Source organism: Podarcis vaucheri (assembly GCF_965113315.1).
Source record: "Podarcis vaucheri genome assembly, chromosome: 16".
Taxonomy (NCBI): domain Eukaryota; kingdom Metazoa; phylum Chordata; class Lepidosauria; order Squamata; family Lacertidae; genus Podarcis; species Podarcis vaucheri.
Window position 1 is genome coordinate 42,398,826 of NC_138754.1, and position 19,288 is coordinate 42,418,113.

At 44.6% G+C, this 19,288-nt stretch overlaps 2 protein-coding genes across 6 annotated transcripts in view; one reads left to right on the forward strand and one right to left on the reverse strand.

Moving 5' to 3' along the window:
* ZNRF3 (zinc and ring finger 3) overlaps positions 1-19,288 on the reverse strand; it is a 224,061-nt gene that overhangs the window by 87,690 nt on the left and 117,083 nt on the right. The window lies entirely within an intron of this gene.
* The window catches only part of KNTC1 (kinetochore associated 1), an 84,831-nt gene that overhangs the window by 24,870 nt on the left and 40,673 nt on the right, over positions 1-19,288 (forward strand). For all 5 annotated transcript variants that reach the window (XM_082203752.1, XM_082203753.1, XM_082203751.1 and 2 more), the window contains 4 exons: positions 11,666-11,809; positions 17,016-17,114; positions 17,247-17,350; positions 18,884-18,989. In XM_082203752.1, coding sequence (XP_082059878.1) covers positions 11,666-11,809; positions 17,016-17,114; positions 17,247-17,350; positions 18,884-18,989 — 453 coding nt within the window. The remainder of the gene's footprint in view (positions 1-11,665; positions 11,810-17,015; positions 17,115-17,246; positions 17,351-18,883; positions 18,990-19,288) is intronic.

Here is a 19,288-nt window from a genome sequence, read left to right on the forward strand (position 1 = left end):
CCCTGTCTCTGATTGTGGCGGCAGAGCAGAGCCATAATTGGCTAGGAGCCATTTAGCCCAATCCTCTTTGAAAGCCATCCAAATTGATGGCTCTCCTCCTGTGGGAGCCGATGCATTCCTTGAAAGAAGGGGGGGGGTGAATGTGAGGAATAAATTGGAACAGATGGAGTGGGCTGCTTTGAATGCATAGTTTGGTTTAAGTAGTCTTGTATTAACGGACAAACTATGGTTGTTTTTATTAATATTTTATTGAATTTTACTTTAGTTTACATCAATACCTCAAGTATAATCATAACAAAAAACACATTATGGTGAAATAAAAAGGTGGTGAGGAGAAAGGCCAGATTTCATAGCACCGCCCCCCCCCCCCCAATTTCCTGGTGGGTCAAAATTAAAAAGAAAGACTTGGAACCAAAATACTTGAAGGAGAGCTCCCGCTCCCATTGTCCCGACTGGAGGTTAAGATCTAGGGAGATCTTCCTTGGTGTTCTACTTCAGGAGTAGGGCTGAGTGATATCTGGTTTTCAACATCACAATATATCACCAGCTAAATATCACAATATCTTATATATCATGATAGATATCTGTGATGGCTGAGGGCCTTGCTGGGCCACCCCACAGGGGCAGAGGGTCTCGCCATACCTCCCCACAGCGGTGGAGGGTGAACTGTGCTTCCCTGTAGCAGCAGAGGGTCTCGCCATACCTCCCCACAGCAGCAGAGGGCCTTGATGAGGCTCCCTGCGATGGTGGAGGGTCTTAAAATGTAAGGAAGTAGCAGATTTAATAAAAATGTTAAATAAAGGTCCATGTATTGTATTTAATTTATATTCAACTAATTTAAGAGTAGTTTAAGTGATTTACTGGTCAACTTGCATCTGCTTCCCTACTCAGAAGTCTAAGTGGAATCTGTGCTGGAATAAGCTCCACTGAGTTCAACTAAACCAGGGGTGTCCAAACTTTTTTCAAAGAGGGCCAGATTTTTAGGATTGAAGTTGCTGACATTTTTTTAGGATTTTGCCACAAAGCTGTTGCTCTCCGAGTGATAGATGGGCAGGCAAGAGCGGCTGCAAGAGGATTTCAGTGAGGGAGAGGGAGCCGTTGCAAGGGCCCGCTGGCAGCCTGCTGTAAGAGCCCGGGGGTGGGAGAGCGAGCCGCACGTGGGGCGCCTACACGAGCCGGCCAGCGGCCAGGATAGAGAGCCGCATGCGGGGCGCCTGCACGAGCCGGCCAGCGGCCAGGATAGAGAGCCGCACGCAGGGCGCCTGCACGAGCCGGCCAGCGGCCAGGATCTAATCCCCTTCCCGTCTGGCCCAATACCGACCCTGCTGAAATCTTAGAATTGATAGCTGAGCTGAAAACAGGTAAGGCCCCTGGGCCAGATTTGGTCCCCGTTGAGGCTATAAAGCTACATTCTGCATGGTGGGCAGGGATTTTAGCTAAAACGTTCGACGCAATAAATGCCACGGGCTTAATACCAGGAACGTGGAAGGAGGCCATTATAATTCCTATCTACAAAAAAGGCCCTCCCAGTGACACAGGGAATTACCGGAATATCAGTCTGCTATCGTCCATTGGGAAAATATATGCCCGTTTTTTTTGCTGGCAAGGCTGATGAAGTGGTCAGCTGAGGCTGACCTGATTGGGCATGAGCAAGCTGGATTTAGATTAAACCGATCCACAACAGACCAGGCAATTATTCTTTATCACTTAGCCCGGAAATACTCGACACCTCGACGGGGCCAACTTTGCGCAGCTTTCATAGATTTGAAAGCTGCGTTTGATAGTATTCCGAGGCAATTACTATGGGATAAACTTGCCTGCTGGGGAATAGATAGAAGGCTCCTGTGGCTTATCTCACAACTTCATGCTGGGTCCGTGGCCAGGGTGAGATTATCCCCTGCTGGAGTCCTAACTAACCCAGTGCCAGTAAATAAGGGTGTACGCCAGGGTTGTATTTTAGCGCCACTTCTTTTTAACTTATTTATCAGTGATATGAGGAACCCATTAATCGAATCACAAAAAATTATCCACACCCCCCGTATAGCAGATTATCGTTGTCCTTTACTTCTCTATGCAGATGATGCGGTACTACTCTCTTACTCCAGAGTGGGTTTAAGGAGGGCACTAAAGATTTTTGTGTCATATTGCCATTCTAATCATCTGTCTATCAACCACACCAAGTCCAAAGTACTGATATTTTCAAGGAGTCGAAAATTATATTCATGGAAATTGGAGGGCACGAAAATCGAACAAGTACATAAATTTAAATATTTAGGAATTTATTTTCAATATAATTTAGGGTGGAAAGCACACGTTGAATATCTTCAAAACAAGACAAAAGCCCTAACACACTCCCTCCTCCGTTTTTTCTACTCTGAGGGGGCCTTATACATCCCTGCGGCCTTGAAAGTGTATAGCATCAAAGTGATGGCCACAATGGCCTATGCTGCACCTTTATGGGCTGCCTTTGCAAACCTCTCACCCTTAGAGTCGCTTCAAAGCCAATTCTTACGCCGACTTTTAAAACTACCAACATGCGTAAGTAATGCGGCTATTCGCTTAGAAATGAAGATCCCCACAGTCGAGTTAGTTTTATGGAGGAGAGTTTTGATTTATTGGATATCCCTATGGCATAAACTCCCGAACCACTACCTCATTCAATGCATGTGGCGGGATGACTTCACAAATTTGTGGTCAGGAAAAATCCATGCCAAATTGCTGTCCTATGAGATCTCGCCCACTGAATTGCTCAAACTGGATCTAAACGTGGCAAAAAGGTGTATAAATCAAAGGCTGGATGATGTGGAGCTATACCAAAATTTCTTAGCTGGTGGTGGAGCCTGCTCACCGTTAAATCTCGGCATAACCCCTATCTACCGTGCTCTGTCCTACTTAACATCGCTTATGGCCGCATCTCACCGATATGCCTTCATTAGAGCTAGGTTCAATGTTTTTCCAACAAACGTGCTGAGACATAGATTCACTAAGGGCCAAGTACCTTCAATGTGTGCTTGTGAAATGAAAACATCTGAATCTCTACATCATGTTATGTTTATCTGTCCTATGTACAGTTCAGTTCGTGCTAGAATACTAAACTCCATAATCCAGCACATGGCTGACAAACCAGTAGACCTACAGCTTGCCTGGGTTCTTCAAGATGTGGATCCTTATATTACCCTACAGGTTGCTAAATTCCTAACAGCCGTCCTCTCGTACAAGAGACGGAATGGAATGTTAGCTGATTATTGATAGTTATAAGAATTTTCGATAATGACATCAGATATTGATTTTAGTGTAGTGTCTAAATTTTTAATCTTAATCTTAAATTTTCCTTTTGAATTGCCAATATTTGTCCTTGTGAGCTGTGAATTGTGTTATATTACTTGTGGCTTGTACGAGACCGCTGTTTTATTTGATTTGTTTTGTGTGTTGTGCTTTATGATGGGCGTAAAGCCGAATAAACATTTGATGATCAGCGGCCAGGATAGAGAGCCGCACGCAGGGCGCCTGCACGAGCCGGCCAGCGGCCAGGATAGAGAGCAGGGTGCATGTGCGATCTGATGGGTGGGCGGTTGTGTTGTAAACAAAATCTGCCCTTTTCCCCTTATGGGGTATTCAAGAGCCCGTATAGAGTCCTTACATGGATTCCCTGTTGGTAGGAGAAAATAACAGGCCAACCAGAGAATATTGAGAAGCAAAGCAGCTCGTAAGCCTGATCTTTATTAAAGCTGTTTCAACAGGGTGCTCCCCTCACACGCAGGAGGACCCAGAACAAAGGTGTGCCAGCCCTTATACAGACATTTTAAATTCCCTGCCCTGGAACTCAAGACCACCCCTCCATACATCATACATACATCACAGAAGGGGTGTGACCCAGGACCCACCCCCCACAAACATCATACCTACATCACAGAAAAGGCGGTCTATAACAGAAATTTGAATGTTGTTGTTTTTCCTGTCTGCCAGGTTATCTGATAATGCCTTATCTGATTTCCTTTCCTGGTAGTCTGCCCATTCCTTTGAGATGGTGATTACCCAATTCCTGAGACAATGGGAAGGTTCCCTCACCCCCTCCCTCCTTGCAGAGAAACACTTGGTCATCTTAGGAGTCAAAATGGTTTCAGGACGGTCTTCCTGTGCTGCTCCAGACATGTGGTCCACATATCTATGTTTGTGCTTGGTTGGTACAATTATGAACATTTTATAGACCTTAAATTTTTATTACAGTTCCAAGAGCTGCATGGTGAGCAAGCCGCACCACATAACCACCCAGTGGGAACGCCGCCCACGCTCCCACTCCAGAACACAACTGCCTCTGGGGCCAGATTAAACCAATTGGCGGGCCAGATTTGGCCCGGGGGCTGGACTTTGGACATGCCTGAATTAAACGTACTTCTACTTTCCCAGGTGTAAGCCCCATTGAATTCAGTAGGGCTTGCTTGTTGAGTAGACACGCATTTGCTTGCACTCCTTCCTGAAAAACACCCTCCCCATCATTCTCACGCAGTACCCAACCTCCCATTTCATCATAAGGCAGCCGGTTAAATCTTCTCCCCTCCACTACCCCCCCCAGAAGGGCCCCCCCAAACCTTCATCCCACCTGTCTCTCCCTTTTTATCAAAGGGAGGGAGAGAGGGGAAGCAAGCTAAAAGATAGTCACATTTGAATTATGTGGGATATGTAGGCAGGCTATTTAGGGGGAACCAACAATAAACACCACCAGAAAATAAAAACTCTTCCCCCTCTTTTTTCCACTGATTAGGCTTCCTCTTGAAGGGCTTTCCAGTTCTTTGTTTATGTTCTTTTTTGTCCAGCTTTAGAATAACCTGTATTGTTAGCAGGCTCTGCATAATTAGCTGAGCTCTAAGTGGAAAGACACCAGTGAAGCTGAGAGTTTGCTGGTTCTGTGAGGGCTTATCATCTTTTCTTATCAGTGGGAGGAGGAAGAGAGCAAACAAAGCTGGAGACACCATGCCTGCAAATTATCTGCAAAGCAGAGCTACCCCTTGGGAAGCTGTTAAGTCTCCACCTTTTGTTCACTGGTATATTGCCTTGTTGAAACACGTATCACAATGTTATTTCAATACCAGTATTCTGTCACGGCTAAAATGGCCGCTGTTTCTTTAATGCGAATAAAGCTGGGTCAGCATGACTCAGCGGTCTGCACCAAGTTGTATATATAAGTGAGAAATGTTAGTTTGGGCTGTGGCTGGTGGTTGGGTTGGTTGGTGCTGGTGTGTATAGTTATTCAGTCATGTTTTGCACAAGGACTTTTAAGAATAAAACTCTGCAAGGACTTTTCTCGTGGACTCTTTTGTGCCGACAAGGGTCTGAGGACCAGGCTGAGGAGACAAAGGGAGGTCAGAACCCTTTCCATCTTTTTTTTGCTTTTTACAAACACTGACAGGTTATGGGCCCAGTGTTTCTGAGCATGTGCAGAGTGCAAAACGGCTAACAGCATTTCAGCAAGGAGCTGGTGAGTCCTGGTGGTTTACGGAGACAGTGGCTGTGCATTGGAGCAGTTGGTGGCAAGCTGTAACTGTCTGCAGCGACGCTGGAGCGGCTAGGATCTGAGGATCAGGAAAGCACTCAGCGTCGGCTACTGGAACAGTTTGAACTGCTAGAGGACCACAGTAGGCGACTCACAGAGCGGCTACACCAGTTGCAGAGCCAGGCGGGACCTGAGGGTCAACAGAGGCAGCAGCTAGAAGCCGGTGAGTGCTAGCCAGGACCATCTAGTTGGACTCTAAAGAGAGAGTCAGGAGAGATTGCTGGAGGCCCTACAGAAGGGGCTCAGCAAGCACCAGCAGAGATTGCAGATTTCCAGTCTTCCCAAGTTGTAAATATTGGGGGAGGCATCCCTTTTGAACTTCTCTCAGAAAGCAACTGGCTGAGTTGGTCAATTAAAATGCAGCAGTTGTTAAGGAGAGATGGACTATGGGACTGTGTTGAAACTGAGGTTTTGAGACGGGACTCTGCTGAGAAAAAACGGCTGGATGAAAGGGCCCGTGCCCAAATTATGCTGTGTTTGAGCAACTCTCAGTTATTGCATGTAGCAAATGCCAGCACAGTGTTTGAGTGCTGGAATTTATTAAGGGCAATGCATGTCAGAGAAACTGCTGGAACTATAATTTCTCTGACCAGAAGGCTGTTCAGGACTGTTATGAAAGAAGGTGAGAGTTTGGCAACTCATCTTCAAACGCTGAAATCTCTGTTTCTTCAACTACAGCAGAGAGGTAAGCGTTATGATGAGACTGACCAAACCTACATTATCCTTTCAAGTTTGCCTGAAAGCTGGTTGCCTGTAATTAACAGCATGGAGAGTATGCGTCCCCGAGATCTGACCCTTGAGTATGTGGTTGGCAGATTGACCGAAGAAGCAGAAAGAAGGTCAGAAAAACAGGCTGAACTCCAAGAACGGAGGAGTTACAGCCGAGGGGGCCAGCAGCAGAATCTGCCAATGGAGCAACGCCAAGGTTTGGACTTGGCCATGGCGGTGAGGAGATGCTATAGATGCAACCAACCCGGGCATCTCCAGCGTCAATGCAGGGCAAGACTTCCAGGAGATGACATGGAGCAGAGACAGCAATCGACACAGAAACGTAAGCAGAAGGGGTTCTCTTCAGAGAAGAAGAACACGCGTTCTGCTCAGTTTGTGTCTGCATTTTCTCGGGAGGAGAGAAAGATACCTCGAGGAACATGGTTGCTGGACTCTGGCAGCAGCAGGATTATCTGCAATAGTCGGGAGGACTTTAAGACCCTGGAGAAGCCAGCTGATGGAAAAGACTCAATTTATCTTGCTGATGGTCGTAGAAGCAAGATTGATGGCCAGGGAACATGTTTCCTGCAGTGTTTGAACACTACTCTACCAGAGACTCTGTTTGTCAGCAGTTTGGACTATTGTTTACTGTCTGTAAGCTGTTTGATTAAAGCAGGGTATAGTGTTAAGTTCACGCAGGATGGCTGTCTGATAAAGAATGGAACTCAGGTATGTGGCCATGCAAAGTTGGAAAATGGGTTATATGTAATGCAGGACAAGCCTGTTAAAGCAGCCCAGGTGGTTCAGGATAATTTGCCAGTTCATAAGGGGTGTGTACATCAACTGCACAGAAAACTGGGTCACACCAATTTCCGTGTGCTTTCAGAAATGCAAAAGGTGTGCAAGAACCTAAAAGTAAATAGCTGTAACTGTTTCCTAGATTGCAATGTATGTAAAATGGCCAAATCTAAGAGGAAGCCTGTGGCTTCTAAAAGCGACAGAGTATCTAAAGAGGTTTTAGAACTTGTCCATTGTGACGTGATAGGCCCTTTTCCACAGAAGACTGAAGGGGGCGCCAGATATGCTTTTCTGGTAATAGATGACAAATCACGTTTTAGTTGGCTGTTTTTGTTAAAGCAGAAATCTGAGTGTTTCCCCACATTCAGAGAATGGGTTGCCCAAGCTGAAAAGCTCTTCGCTCGGCCTGTTGTGCAGCTGCAAACAGATAGGGGCGGAGAATTTCTGAACAAACAATTTGGGGCATGGTTGCGACGTAAGGGGATCACTCACCGTTTGACTAATCCTTATAGCCCTGCTGAAAATGGTCTGTGCGAAAGACGTGGGGCTGTGATACAGTCAGTAAAGGACTGCCTGCTAGTGGATGCAGGATTGGGCCACAACCATAGGCTGTGGGGCGAGGCTTTTCTGACCGCGAACTTTTTGATTAATAGAACCTGGTCTAGCTCTATAAAAGATAAACCATATCGTGTGTTGTTTGGGAAAGAACCAGAGTGGACAATGCTCCATAACTGGGGTTCTTGGGCACATGTAAACATTCCCAAAGCTCAGCGCCAGAAAGGGGGCGCTAGAGCGCAGAAACTGCGGTTTGTGGGATACCAGTCCTGTGGCAAAGGGTGGCGTTTCAATTTACGCCCAGGACGTGTGGTTCTGTCACGAAGTGCAGACTTCGCTGACCAGGACAGATGGACTGCGATCCATGCCAACCCTGATTGCCTACTGCCCCTGCAAGTAAGAGAAGAGGCTCCTTCTCAGCCAATGGCAACACAGGAGCAGGATGAGGAGGAGGCACAGATTTCCCCAAAAGATGTGGCAATAGATAATACTTCTCTAGAGGAAGAGGAAGAAGAGCCAGAGATAAGGGGGGAAGAAGTAGTTGTGCCTAGACGCTCCCAGCGTTCAAACAAGGGTGTACCTCCTCAGCGTTTGACCCTAGGAGGAGTGAGAGTATGCAATGTGAGTTGTGTGGAACCACAAAGTTATAATGAAGTCTTAGACTTACCCCCTGGGGAACGTGCTTTGTGGGAACAAGCTATGAAAGAAGAAATGGACTCTTTTAAACGTAACAAAGTGTTTGAGGTCATAATGCCGCCACCTGGTGGCAGAGTGGTGTCGTGCAAGTGGGTTTATAAAAGGAAAACCCTTGCATTTGGGGAACCACGTTTTCGAGCCAGATTAGTAGCCAGAGGGTTCACTCAGATTAAAGGGGAGAGTTATGATGAAGTGTTTTCTCCCACGGTAAAGAGTGAAACTTTTCGTTTAATGCTTTCCATTGCTGCTGTAAGACAACTAGCAGTGCACCATTTTGATGTTGATGCTGCATATCTACATGCAAATTTAGACCATGAAGTGTTAATGAGACAACCCCCTGGGTTTGAAGAGGGGAATAGTGCAGTCTGGCGTTTGAAAAAAGCTGTTTATGGTCTCAAACAAAGTGGAAGGTGTTGGAACCAGTGTTTAAATGAAGCCCTTGTAAAACTTGGTTTTAAAAGGAGTGTGGCTGATCCATGCTTGTACACCAAGGGGACAGGCAACAAATATCTAATGCTCTTAGTCTTTGTTGATGATTTGCTTGTGGCAGGGAGTTCCACAGATGAGATCCAGAAGCTCACAAGTCAACTAGAAAAGAGGCCTTAGGGCCTGTAAGCAATTACTTGGGAGTTGAAGTAAGGCAGGAGGCTGATGGAAGCTTCCTATTGAGCCAGAAAGAGAAAATTCTTCGTTTGATAGAGCAGTTTGGCATGGAAAACTGCAAACCAGTTCAGACTCCCATGACACCAGATTTCCCAAAGACAGTGTGTGATGAGGAATTTGATCAGCCTGAGTTGTATCACTCAAAAATAGGATCCCTGTTGTATTTAAGCCAGTGGTCAAGGCCAGACATTGCATGTGCTACAAATGTTCTGAGCCAACGTGTATCTAAACCCAGTACTGCCGATTGGTGTGCTTTGAAAAGGCTTATCAGATATCTAAAGGGGACATTAAATGTATGTTTGAAGATCTCTAGTACACAAGATGAAAAACTAGAAGTATTTGTTGATGCGGACTGGGGAAGCTGTGTAGCTACTAGAAAATCTACAGGTGGAATGGTTATGATGTTTGCCAATTCCATAATTGGATGGAGGTCAAAGAAACAAGGATTTGTTGTGACCTCATCCTGTGAGGCAGAATATGGGAGCCTGTCGCTAGCATGCAATGACATCATATGATTTATACAGATACTAAAAGATCTAGATTGTAAAGTAGATTTGCCTATCCAAGTGTATGAAGATAGCCAATCGTGCATTGCATTAGCAGGCTCGGAAATAATGAAATCCGCATCAAAACATATTGCTATCCGTCATGCGAATGTGAGAGATTGTGTACAGAATGGGGTAATCAAACTGGAGTACTGTCAATCACAAGATAATATTGCTGATTTGTTTACCAAGCCTTTGCCAGCAACATGCCATAATGAATTGATGACAAAACTGGTTTTATGTATATAATGTATTGTTGTATTGTTGTAATGTATTGTTTCTGTTGGGGTTTTTCGCATTTAAGAAACAGAAGGGGTGTCACGGCTAAAATGGCCGCTGTTTCTTTAATGCGAATAAAGCTGGGTCAGCATGACTCAGCGGTCTGCACCAAGTTGTATATATAAGTGAGAAATGTTAGTTTGGGCTGTGGCTGGTGGTTGGGTTGGTTGGTGCTGGTGTGTATAGTTATTCAGTCATGTTTTGCACAAGGACTTTTAAGAATAAAACTCTGCAAGGACTTTTCTCGTGGACTCTTTTGTGCCGACAAGGGTCCGAGGACCAGGCTGAGGAGACAAAGGGAGGTCAGAACCCTTTCCATCTTTTTTTTGCTTTTTACAAACACTGACATATTCAACTATATGGCAATTTATTGCACAGCCCTCCTCAGGAGCCGTCTGTTACACTGTGACTCAGAGTAGCTCCCTGGTTGTTGTTGTTGTTTATTAGATTCATATGCCTCGCTTTATCCCAAGATCTCAGGGCAGTTCACAAGATAAAAATACACGGTGAAAGCATAAATAAATAGTTAAAACAAAAACAACAAAATAATACCCCCCTTTGCACAGACATATTTAAAAGGCTGTAGTATGTTAATCAGCCAAAGGTGTGATTGAGGAGGAACATTTTTGCCTAAAGATGCAGGCACCAGATGAACCTCCACAAGTAGGGGGCCACTGCAGAAATGGCCCACTCTTGTGTTTGTCACCCTCCAGATCTCACATGGAGGAGGCACATGAAGAAAGACCTCAGATGATTAATGGGTAGATTTATATGGGGAGAGGCAGTCCTTGAGGTACTGCTGTCCTGAGCCCTATTGCTGGTTGTAGAATACCTTCCCCTTTGAGGTATAGCTTGTGCAGACTCTCTTGTTTCTGCATTTGGTTGTTGATGCACTTTTGGAAATGTTTAGACATTAAAGATGGCTATTAGCTGGTGTTAAAAGAGAAGATAGTATGTATGTCAGGTGCTACTTGTGAATTTCCCAGGGTGTTTGACTTGTCAGTGTTGGAAGCAATGTACTGACCTAGATGAGCCTTTGGTCTGATACCAGCAAGACCAGTTTGTTTTTAAAACCGAAATCAAATGGACCTGTTGGTGGATGGAGTTGGTGGCTTTTGTGTGATAATGAATCCTCTGAGCAGTTGTTCCTAAACTCCATCCCCTCCCCTCCATATGAACTACAGTGGTACCTCTGGTTATGTCCGCTTCATGTTACTGTTGTAAACAAAAATTGCCCTTTTCCCTTCTTAGGGAAAAGGGCAATTTTTGTTTACAACATTACGTTCTTTCAGGTTATGTCCGGCGGCGACCCTGAGGTACCGGAAAGGGTTACTTCTTGGTTTCGCCGCGTGCACAGATGCACAAAATGACGTCATGCGCAGAAGCGGCAAATTGCGACCCACAAGTGCGCAGATGCGCCGCTGCGGGTTGCACTATTTTCATGTTGCCAACGGGCCTCCAGAATGGATTCTGTTCGCAAGCAGAGGTACCACTGCACTTAAAAATTGTTGGTCTCTTGATGGACCACTTAGGGCTGGATTCAGCTTCCCTGTTCTGCTAGAAGCAGCCAATTTTTAGTGCTTCTTTTTTATTCTATTTTATCGTATTACAATTTTCATTCCATAAAATTAAACTTATAGTTCAATAAAAGACAATATAATTAATTGAAAACAATAAAAATGCAATTAAAAATCAATATGAATATTTACTGTGGACACACTGTGGACCATTTGAATGAAGCTCACGGACCACATTTTGGTAACCCTGCTTTAGAGCAGAAGGTGGGTTATTGTAACACAATCAATTATACGTTCTGCTCATCTTGCTACATAGCTAGTTCTTCTATTGTTTTATTTTGTTTGTTTCATAGGAAAATGCAAATAGGACTGTGTTTCGTATGCTTGATAAAGTACTTGCAGCAGAACTCATTCCAGCTACCTTAGAGAAGTATATTGAACCATACATGCACCATCATAATCTGGAGAAAGATGAAATTCTATTGCAGTACATAAAGGTATGCTCTTTTCTCTATTCAAGATCAATACAAAATCTTTTCTGAGTATTAAATAACTAAAGACTTTATTTCCCTCTACAGGGAGCCAGGTGCTTCTTTTCTTAGGTAGAAAAGTATGAATTTACAAAGAACTAGGCTAATTTGCATAATATTCAGCATTTAAATACTTGATTTTTTTCTCACCAGTTTGATGTATTCTAAATTTTCTGTTTGGGACAATGCTGTTTGGATTCAAGGAAGAGTAGCTTCTTGGTATGGGCAAGCACTCCAAGACTTCTCTTTAGAGTGATCTCCTGTGATTTATTCCACTTGTGTAGCCCTGGGAGTTCCATGGGTGTAGGTTGCTGGGTTGAGACAGTGTGATAATGGAAAAGGATTTGTTGTCTACTCTGGAGTTCACCTGGGCAAGTCTTGCCTGTTACGGAAGGGGGGGGGCATGTCTTCTTCACTACAATATATTTGCTCAATTTCTCTAGGACTCCATCACCCCTCCCCTGTCCTCCATAATCTCTCAAGTAATCCTGTCAAAATCACTCTGCCAAACCTTTCCTCGGGCAATGCCAGGTGACAGACTATGCGTACATGGACCATTGTCTTCTCAGGATGTGCTTATCTGCGCTTATCTCCAGCTCTGCATATTCCCCCCTCCCTCCTCCATATGTTAATCCAGTGTAACCCAACCTCTCCTTAATGTATTCATGATGTAATCTGTGTAACCCAACCTTTCCTTAATGTATTCGTGATGTAACTGGGAGGTATTTTGCACTGTATTCTGGGACATGGAGGGAAATTTCAAAAGTTCATGTCACCCCCTTTCTCGCTGTTCAATCTCGCCTTGAACCTGTTGCGCAATAAACTTGGACCTTCTGCAGTTGCTCCTGTGTCCGGCTGAGCTCATTTTCTTCCGCAGGGACCCACGGACTTCGTCCGATGAGCTGGGTGGCAGAGTAACCCCACACCCAGATTTTAGCCGTAACATGCCGAAATACCTGCTTGACTGTGCAGCTTAAAGCAAATGGAGAAAAATATAAAGAGATTGAATGAGATTGCCACAGTGAAGAATCCTCATGGCTTGGTGTGCAGGAGGCAACAGAGTAGTGGCAGGAAGAGGAGGAAGTCCCCTATTTGGAAGCCTCCTTCTGTTGTCAGCAAAAATCTGCCCTTTCCCCCCTTATGGGGTATCCAAGAGCCCATATAGAGTCCTTACGTAGGTTTCCTATTGGTAGGAGAAAATAACAGAGGCCAACCAGAGAATATTGAGAAGCAAAGCAGCTAGTAAGCCTGATCTTTATTGATCTGTTGCAACAGGGTGCTCCCCTCACACGCAGGAAAGGAGGAGGACCCAGAAAAATGGTGTGCCAGGCCTTATAAAGACTTTTGAAATTGCCCTCCTGTAGATTAAGACCACCCCCAGAAACATCATACATACATCATAGAAAAGGTGGTCTAAACAGAAATTTAAATGTTGTTTATCTCTTGTCCTTGTTTATCTCCTGTCTGGCAGGTTACTTGATCGGATTTCCTGGGCAGCCTGGCTAGTCTTTTGTAGTGATAAATACTTAGTTCCTGGGCCAGGTCACAGGCTCACACCCTATTCAAACACAGACAGAATTTGTGAAGGAAAAGACAATGGGGAGGCTTTTCCATTTTGACCTTGCAGAGAAAAGATTTGGTCAGTTTAGGAATCAAAATGGTTCCAGGTTGGCCTTCCTGTGCTGATCTATGTATGTGCTTGGTTGGTACACTTATGAACATTACCATATATCTAAGACCATAAAATTCCTATTACACCACCAGCACAACACATTTCACTCTTGCCTGCTTGTCTGCCTGCCTGCGGAGCCATGTATTGCCAGCACAAACTGCTTGCTCTCTTATCTGCCTGGCTGGCTGGCTGGCTGGCTGCATGTTTGTCTCCATGTGAGCAAATGGGGTGGGTGGCTGGTCTCTTTCCTCCCCAGCGATCCACAGGGAGGAAAGAGATCAGCTATCTCGCTTGTGAGAAGGCAAACAGGCAGCCTGGCAGGCAACCAGAGCTGCCTAAACAGTTGGTCTTGCACAGCTGTGAGCCTTCCTGCCTCCCAGCTGAGCTGTTTAAGGAAGCCCCAGCAACCCTACCCCCTTGGCTTCCATGAGCTGGAGAGGTATGGCAAGGGGGCTTGCTCATCTGAAGGGCTGGGCAATTTATCTGGCTGCTTCTTCCTCCCCTAAGGTGGGGAGGAAGAAGCAGCCAAATACATTTCAGACATTGGGATATATCAGTATACCGTGGTATTTAGCTGCTGATGTATCATGATGCTGAAAACCATCCATCGCCCGGCCCTAGTACAGTCTTCAACAAATACACAGCTGTATGTTTAGTACTTGGTTTCTTTTTAAATTTGTTTTGTAATAATTGCATTGTTTAAATCCTTGTATTGTAAACTGTGGTGGCATTTTACTTACAGTGGAAAGTGTTGGTTCTAGGAAAAATAGGTATAAAGGAGATCCAAGCTGAGGGCAAGTACTCTTTGGTGAGAGAACCCCAGCAGAGAGTCAAAATCACAAAATATGCAGCAAAGTAAAATTGTGGGAATTTAGGCTCTTAGACCTTTAAAATACGCCCTTCCAAGTTCTTTCCGGAGTTTCCCTCTTCCTTACCTTGGTCTTCTTCCCTCCCCTTTTTGAAAATGGTGTTGTCAACAAAAATCTGCCCTTTTCCCCCTTATGGGGTATCCAAGAGCCCATATAGTGTCCTTACGTAGGTTTTCTATTGGTAGGAGAAAATAACAGAGGCCAACCAGAGACTATTGAGAAGCAAAGCAGCTAGTAAGCTTGATCTTTATTGATCTGTTGCAACAGGGTCCTCTCTCACCACACGCAGGAAAAGAGGAGGACCCAGAAAAATGGTGTGCAAGGGCTTATAAAGACTTTTGAAATTCCCATCCTGTAGATCAAGACCACTCCCAGAAACATTATGCATACATCACAGAACGGGTGTAACCTAAGACCACCCCTCAGATACATTCCCCAACATCACAGAAATTTAAATGTTGTTTTTCTCTTGTCCTTGTTTATCTCCTGTCTGGCAAGTTACTTGATTGGATTGCCTGGGGAGCCTGGCCATTCTTTTGTAGTGGTAAAATACTTATCTCCTGGGCCAGGTCACAGGCTCACACCCTATTCATATCTTAAATGTGTCCTTAAGACAGGATTTGTGAGGAAAGAGATACAGTGGTGCCTCGCAAGACGAAAAGAATACGTTCCGCGAGTCTCTTCATCTTGTGGTTTTTTCGTCTTGCGAAGCAAGCCCATTAGCGGCTTAGCGCTATTAGCGGGCTTAGCGGATCAGCAGATAAGCGGCTTAGCGGATCAGCTGATTAGCGGCTTAGCGGATCTGCTGTTAAGCGGCTTAGCGGCTTTGGATCAGCTGATAAGCGCCTTAGCGGCTTGGGAAAAAGGGGGGGGGGAGGAAAAAAAAACCCGTCTTGCGAAGCAAGCCCATAGGAAATTCGTTTTGCGAAGCACCTCCAAAACGGAAAACCCTTTAGTCTAGCGGGTTTTCCGTCTTGCGAGGCATTCGTCTTGCGGGGCACCACTGTAATGGGGAGACTTTTCCAGTTTGACCTTGCAGAGAAAACATTTGGTCAGTTTAGGAATCAAAATGGTTCCAGGTTGGCCTTCCTGTGCTGATCCATGTATGTGTGGTCCATGTATGTGCGGTTATGAACATTACCATATATCTAAGACTATAAATAAGACCATAAAATTCCTATCACAATGGGGACAAGACTTGCCCGCCTCCAGTCTGCAGGGACCTCACCTGTTCTCCAATAATTCTCAAAGATTATAGACAGAGGCTCTAAGAGTACATCAGCAAGCTCCTTTAGCATCCTTGGGTGCAGCTCATCAGGCCCTGGAGATCTGAGTTCATTTAAAGTAGCCAGGTGTTCCCTTACTACTTCTTTTCTTATTTTGGGCTGCAGCTCCCTCCTTGCATTGTTTATTCTGTTACCACCAGGTTGGGCACTGCTTTCCTTTGGGGTAAAGACAGAGGCAAAGTCTGTGTTAAGCATTTCCACTTTCTCTCTGTCACCCAGTAGTATTTCTCTATCTTCTCTCAAGAGGCATACTACTTGCATGTTCTTCCTCTTGCTTGGAAATAGCCAAAGAAACCTTTCATTATTATTTTTAATCTCTCTTTCAAGCCTGATTTCATTCTGAGGTTTTGCCCACCTGACATTCTCCCTGCAACAGTTGACAACTGATTTCTCCTTTCTTCCATTTCTATAAATGCCCATTCTTACATACTCAGCTCATCTGTAAGTTCCTTATGCAGACACACTGGTTTCTTTAGGTGCCTCCCACTTTTCTTTCTTGTTGGAATTGTCTGACTTTGTGCTTTCAATATTTCACCTTTAAGAAGCTTCCGTTCACCTTGGAATCCCTTCACTTTGAGAATTTCTAACCGTGGGACTTCAACCAGTAGTTCCTTAAGCATTTTGAAATTATCCTTCCTAAAGTCCAGAGTGCATGTCTGGCTATACTCAGCTTTCCCTTGCCTTTGCCTTTGTATCATGAAACCCAAGAGGACATGATCACTTCCTCTCAAGATTCCCTGTAGTTCTACGTTGTCAATCACTTCCTCCCTGTGGTGAGGAACAGGTCCAGGAGAGATGACCCCCTTGTTGCTACTTCCATGAAATGAAATTGTCATTGATGCAATTGAAAAATTTATTGGACCTTACAGTTCCAAGAGATATTGGGGTAGTTTATGTCTCCCATGACTACTATAGCTCTCCTTTTTGAATGTTTGTTAATCTGCTGTAGGAAGGCATCATTCAAGTCCTCAGTCTGGCTTGGAGGTCTGTAGCAGCACCCACAGCAAGGCCACTTGCTGTTTCCCTATTCTACAGTTTTTACCCATATACTCTCAATCTTCTATGTTCCAAGTCCTGGATCTCTTCACAAGTGTACATTTTCTCCTTCTCCTTCTTTCCTGCTTGATCTATTTCTTTTGAGCAGGTTGTATCCCTCAATTTCTTCCTGTCTTCTTACCAGATTTCAGTAACACCTTTTCCGAGGTAAGTGTGTGTAGGACTCTAGTCTAAAAACTGCATAGGAATTATACTAATGAATGACATCTATTTTTAAAAAGGTTGATTTTTAATACTTTTGAAATACTTTTGCCACAACATTTTCAAAACTTTCTTAAAATACTCTTTAGGACTTACTGGAGCGGTATTGTAAACAGTCGACCTCTGTCTTTGACACTACGTGGGAAGCAAAGGCCATCGCTGTCTTGAGCTGCATGTCCAACATAGATGTGAGTAGGACAAGTGTGCCAATGTTCCAATGATCCCTCTTTTCATATTGAAATGCATGCGGGATAAGAAACGCCTCTGGTTTGGAAAGAAGAGGCCAGTGGGACATAAGTCATAGAAATTTTCTTTTATAGTTGATCTTTGAAGGCGTGCTAGCAGTAACATACAGTGCTGTGGTTCCTTGGAATCCAGGAGTGGAACAGCTGGTTCAACAGTACCTGGACATGGAGCATGACAAGTAAGAGAACAAACCCATATGTACCTCTTAGCCTTTAAACACAAGGGGTAGCAAACATGATGCCCTCTGCAACTCCCATCGTCCTTTGGTCTTCACCAAGCTGGATGGGGCTGGTGAGAGTTGTGTAGTCCACAAGATCTGAAGACCACCAAGTTGGCTACTTCTACTGTACCACTTAGGGACTTCAGGAATTGTTCCTTGTTTGTTTGACTTAACTGCTCACTTTTCTCTTTGTTAAAGTCTAAAGACTGTATAACATTAAAATAATGACTTGCTGTGGTTGGATAGTCAGTGGGCCAGCATTGATGGTTTGGGCCTCTTGAAGCCTCTCATAGCATTGGACTGCCAGATACCCAACTGGGTCATTATATTAAATTTCACTCAGTGCCCCCTTTGGGTAAACAGTATTATAGTGCTGTTTAAAACACCTGCAAATGCATAAGAATCTTTCACGCATGAGGTGTCTTTCGTGGTGAGAATGGCATTGTGATTGGCTAGCCCTGTGTGTCAAGGGGCCCTACTAATCTACACATGGGGAGTTTCTTAAGGGGATTCCTGGGATCAGTCAGGAGCCCCCCCTCATAAGGAGGAGCACTACATTCATACATCAGTAAACAGGCAATATCTTTTTTCTGTTGTCAGTCCATTAGTCCATCCAGCTAGTATTGTCTCCACTTACTAGCTGAGTTCTCTCCAAGCCCTGATGCCATTAGGGATACACTAGGGATGCCATGCCCAAATGTGGGGCCTCCTGCATGCAAAACATGTACTCTCTCACTAAGCTGTGGGCCCTCACTGAATAGCTCACATACTCTTCTTGCTCTCAGCTGCCCAACCGGTTTAGTATCTTCATGCTTGCTCTCCCAGGACTGAACCTTTAATTGGGTGGGGAGGGAATTGAATTTAAATCCTGTCCCTGAATGTTGGTAGAACAGAAGCCATTTGGACTTATTTTTTTCCATGTCTTACACAGCTTAGCTGTGCAAAGACAGGAGTGAGAGGCTGCTAGAACAGCCTTAGGTTTTAGCTGTAATTCATATGGGTAATTTTGTACCATTATACAGGGGTGTTGAAGTTCAGGACAAGAGAACAAATGTGGTCTACCAGGCCTTGTGGTTCTCTCCAGACTATACACTCACGAACGTTTGCCTAGTGGAAATGAGAGATGGCCACAGGGAGAGTGCAGAAGCCCCCAACTTTTGCATGGCTAGTACATAGCTAATTGTCATTGCAGGCATTTGCTCTGTCCTGGCCCTGCCCATTGGTGGCATATGGTCTCATGAAGTATGCCCATGAGAAATGGTTCCCTGTCCTGGCACTGTTGTGAATCATTTATTTGTGAGAGGTGGAGGGAAGATGGCTTAAGCTGCGAGTGGGACAGAAATATATGGGGTTGGCCCCCTTTGGGGAATGTTCTAGCTGCTTTGGCACAAACTTTTGTTTGTGGTATTTCTGCAACTGAAACAGCTTATTAGATTAGTCTGCCAATTTGTCAGAAGCTGAAATGTAAGTGCAGGCACACTTTATCTGCAGGGTGAAGCTTCTGCAAGAAGGTTATAGGCTAATGGAAATGAAGAAACTTTTGCGGAATTATGGTATAAGAGACACCAATCTTTTAAATGATAAACAAGTGATGATGGTAAGTGGGGCCCCTTTTTTGGTAAAATGTACAGAAATAAGTCCCAATCATTTGAGTTGAAGAATGCTGTCATTGTTTGCAAGATTACAGCCTTTGTTCATATGCCAATTTTGGTTTATGCATATTAAAATTTAACTTTATATGCAAGAGACTATGTTCTGTGATGAATATATTATGTCAGGCTTCCTCAACCTTGGCCCTCCAGATGTTTTTGAAACTACAATTCCTATCATCCCTGACCACTAGTCCTGCTAGCTAGGGATCATGGGAGTTGTAGGCCAAAAGCATCTGGAGGGCCG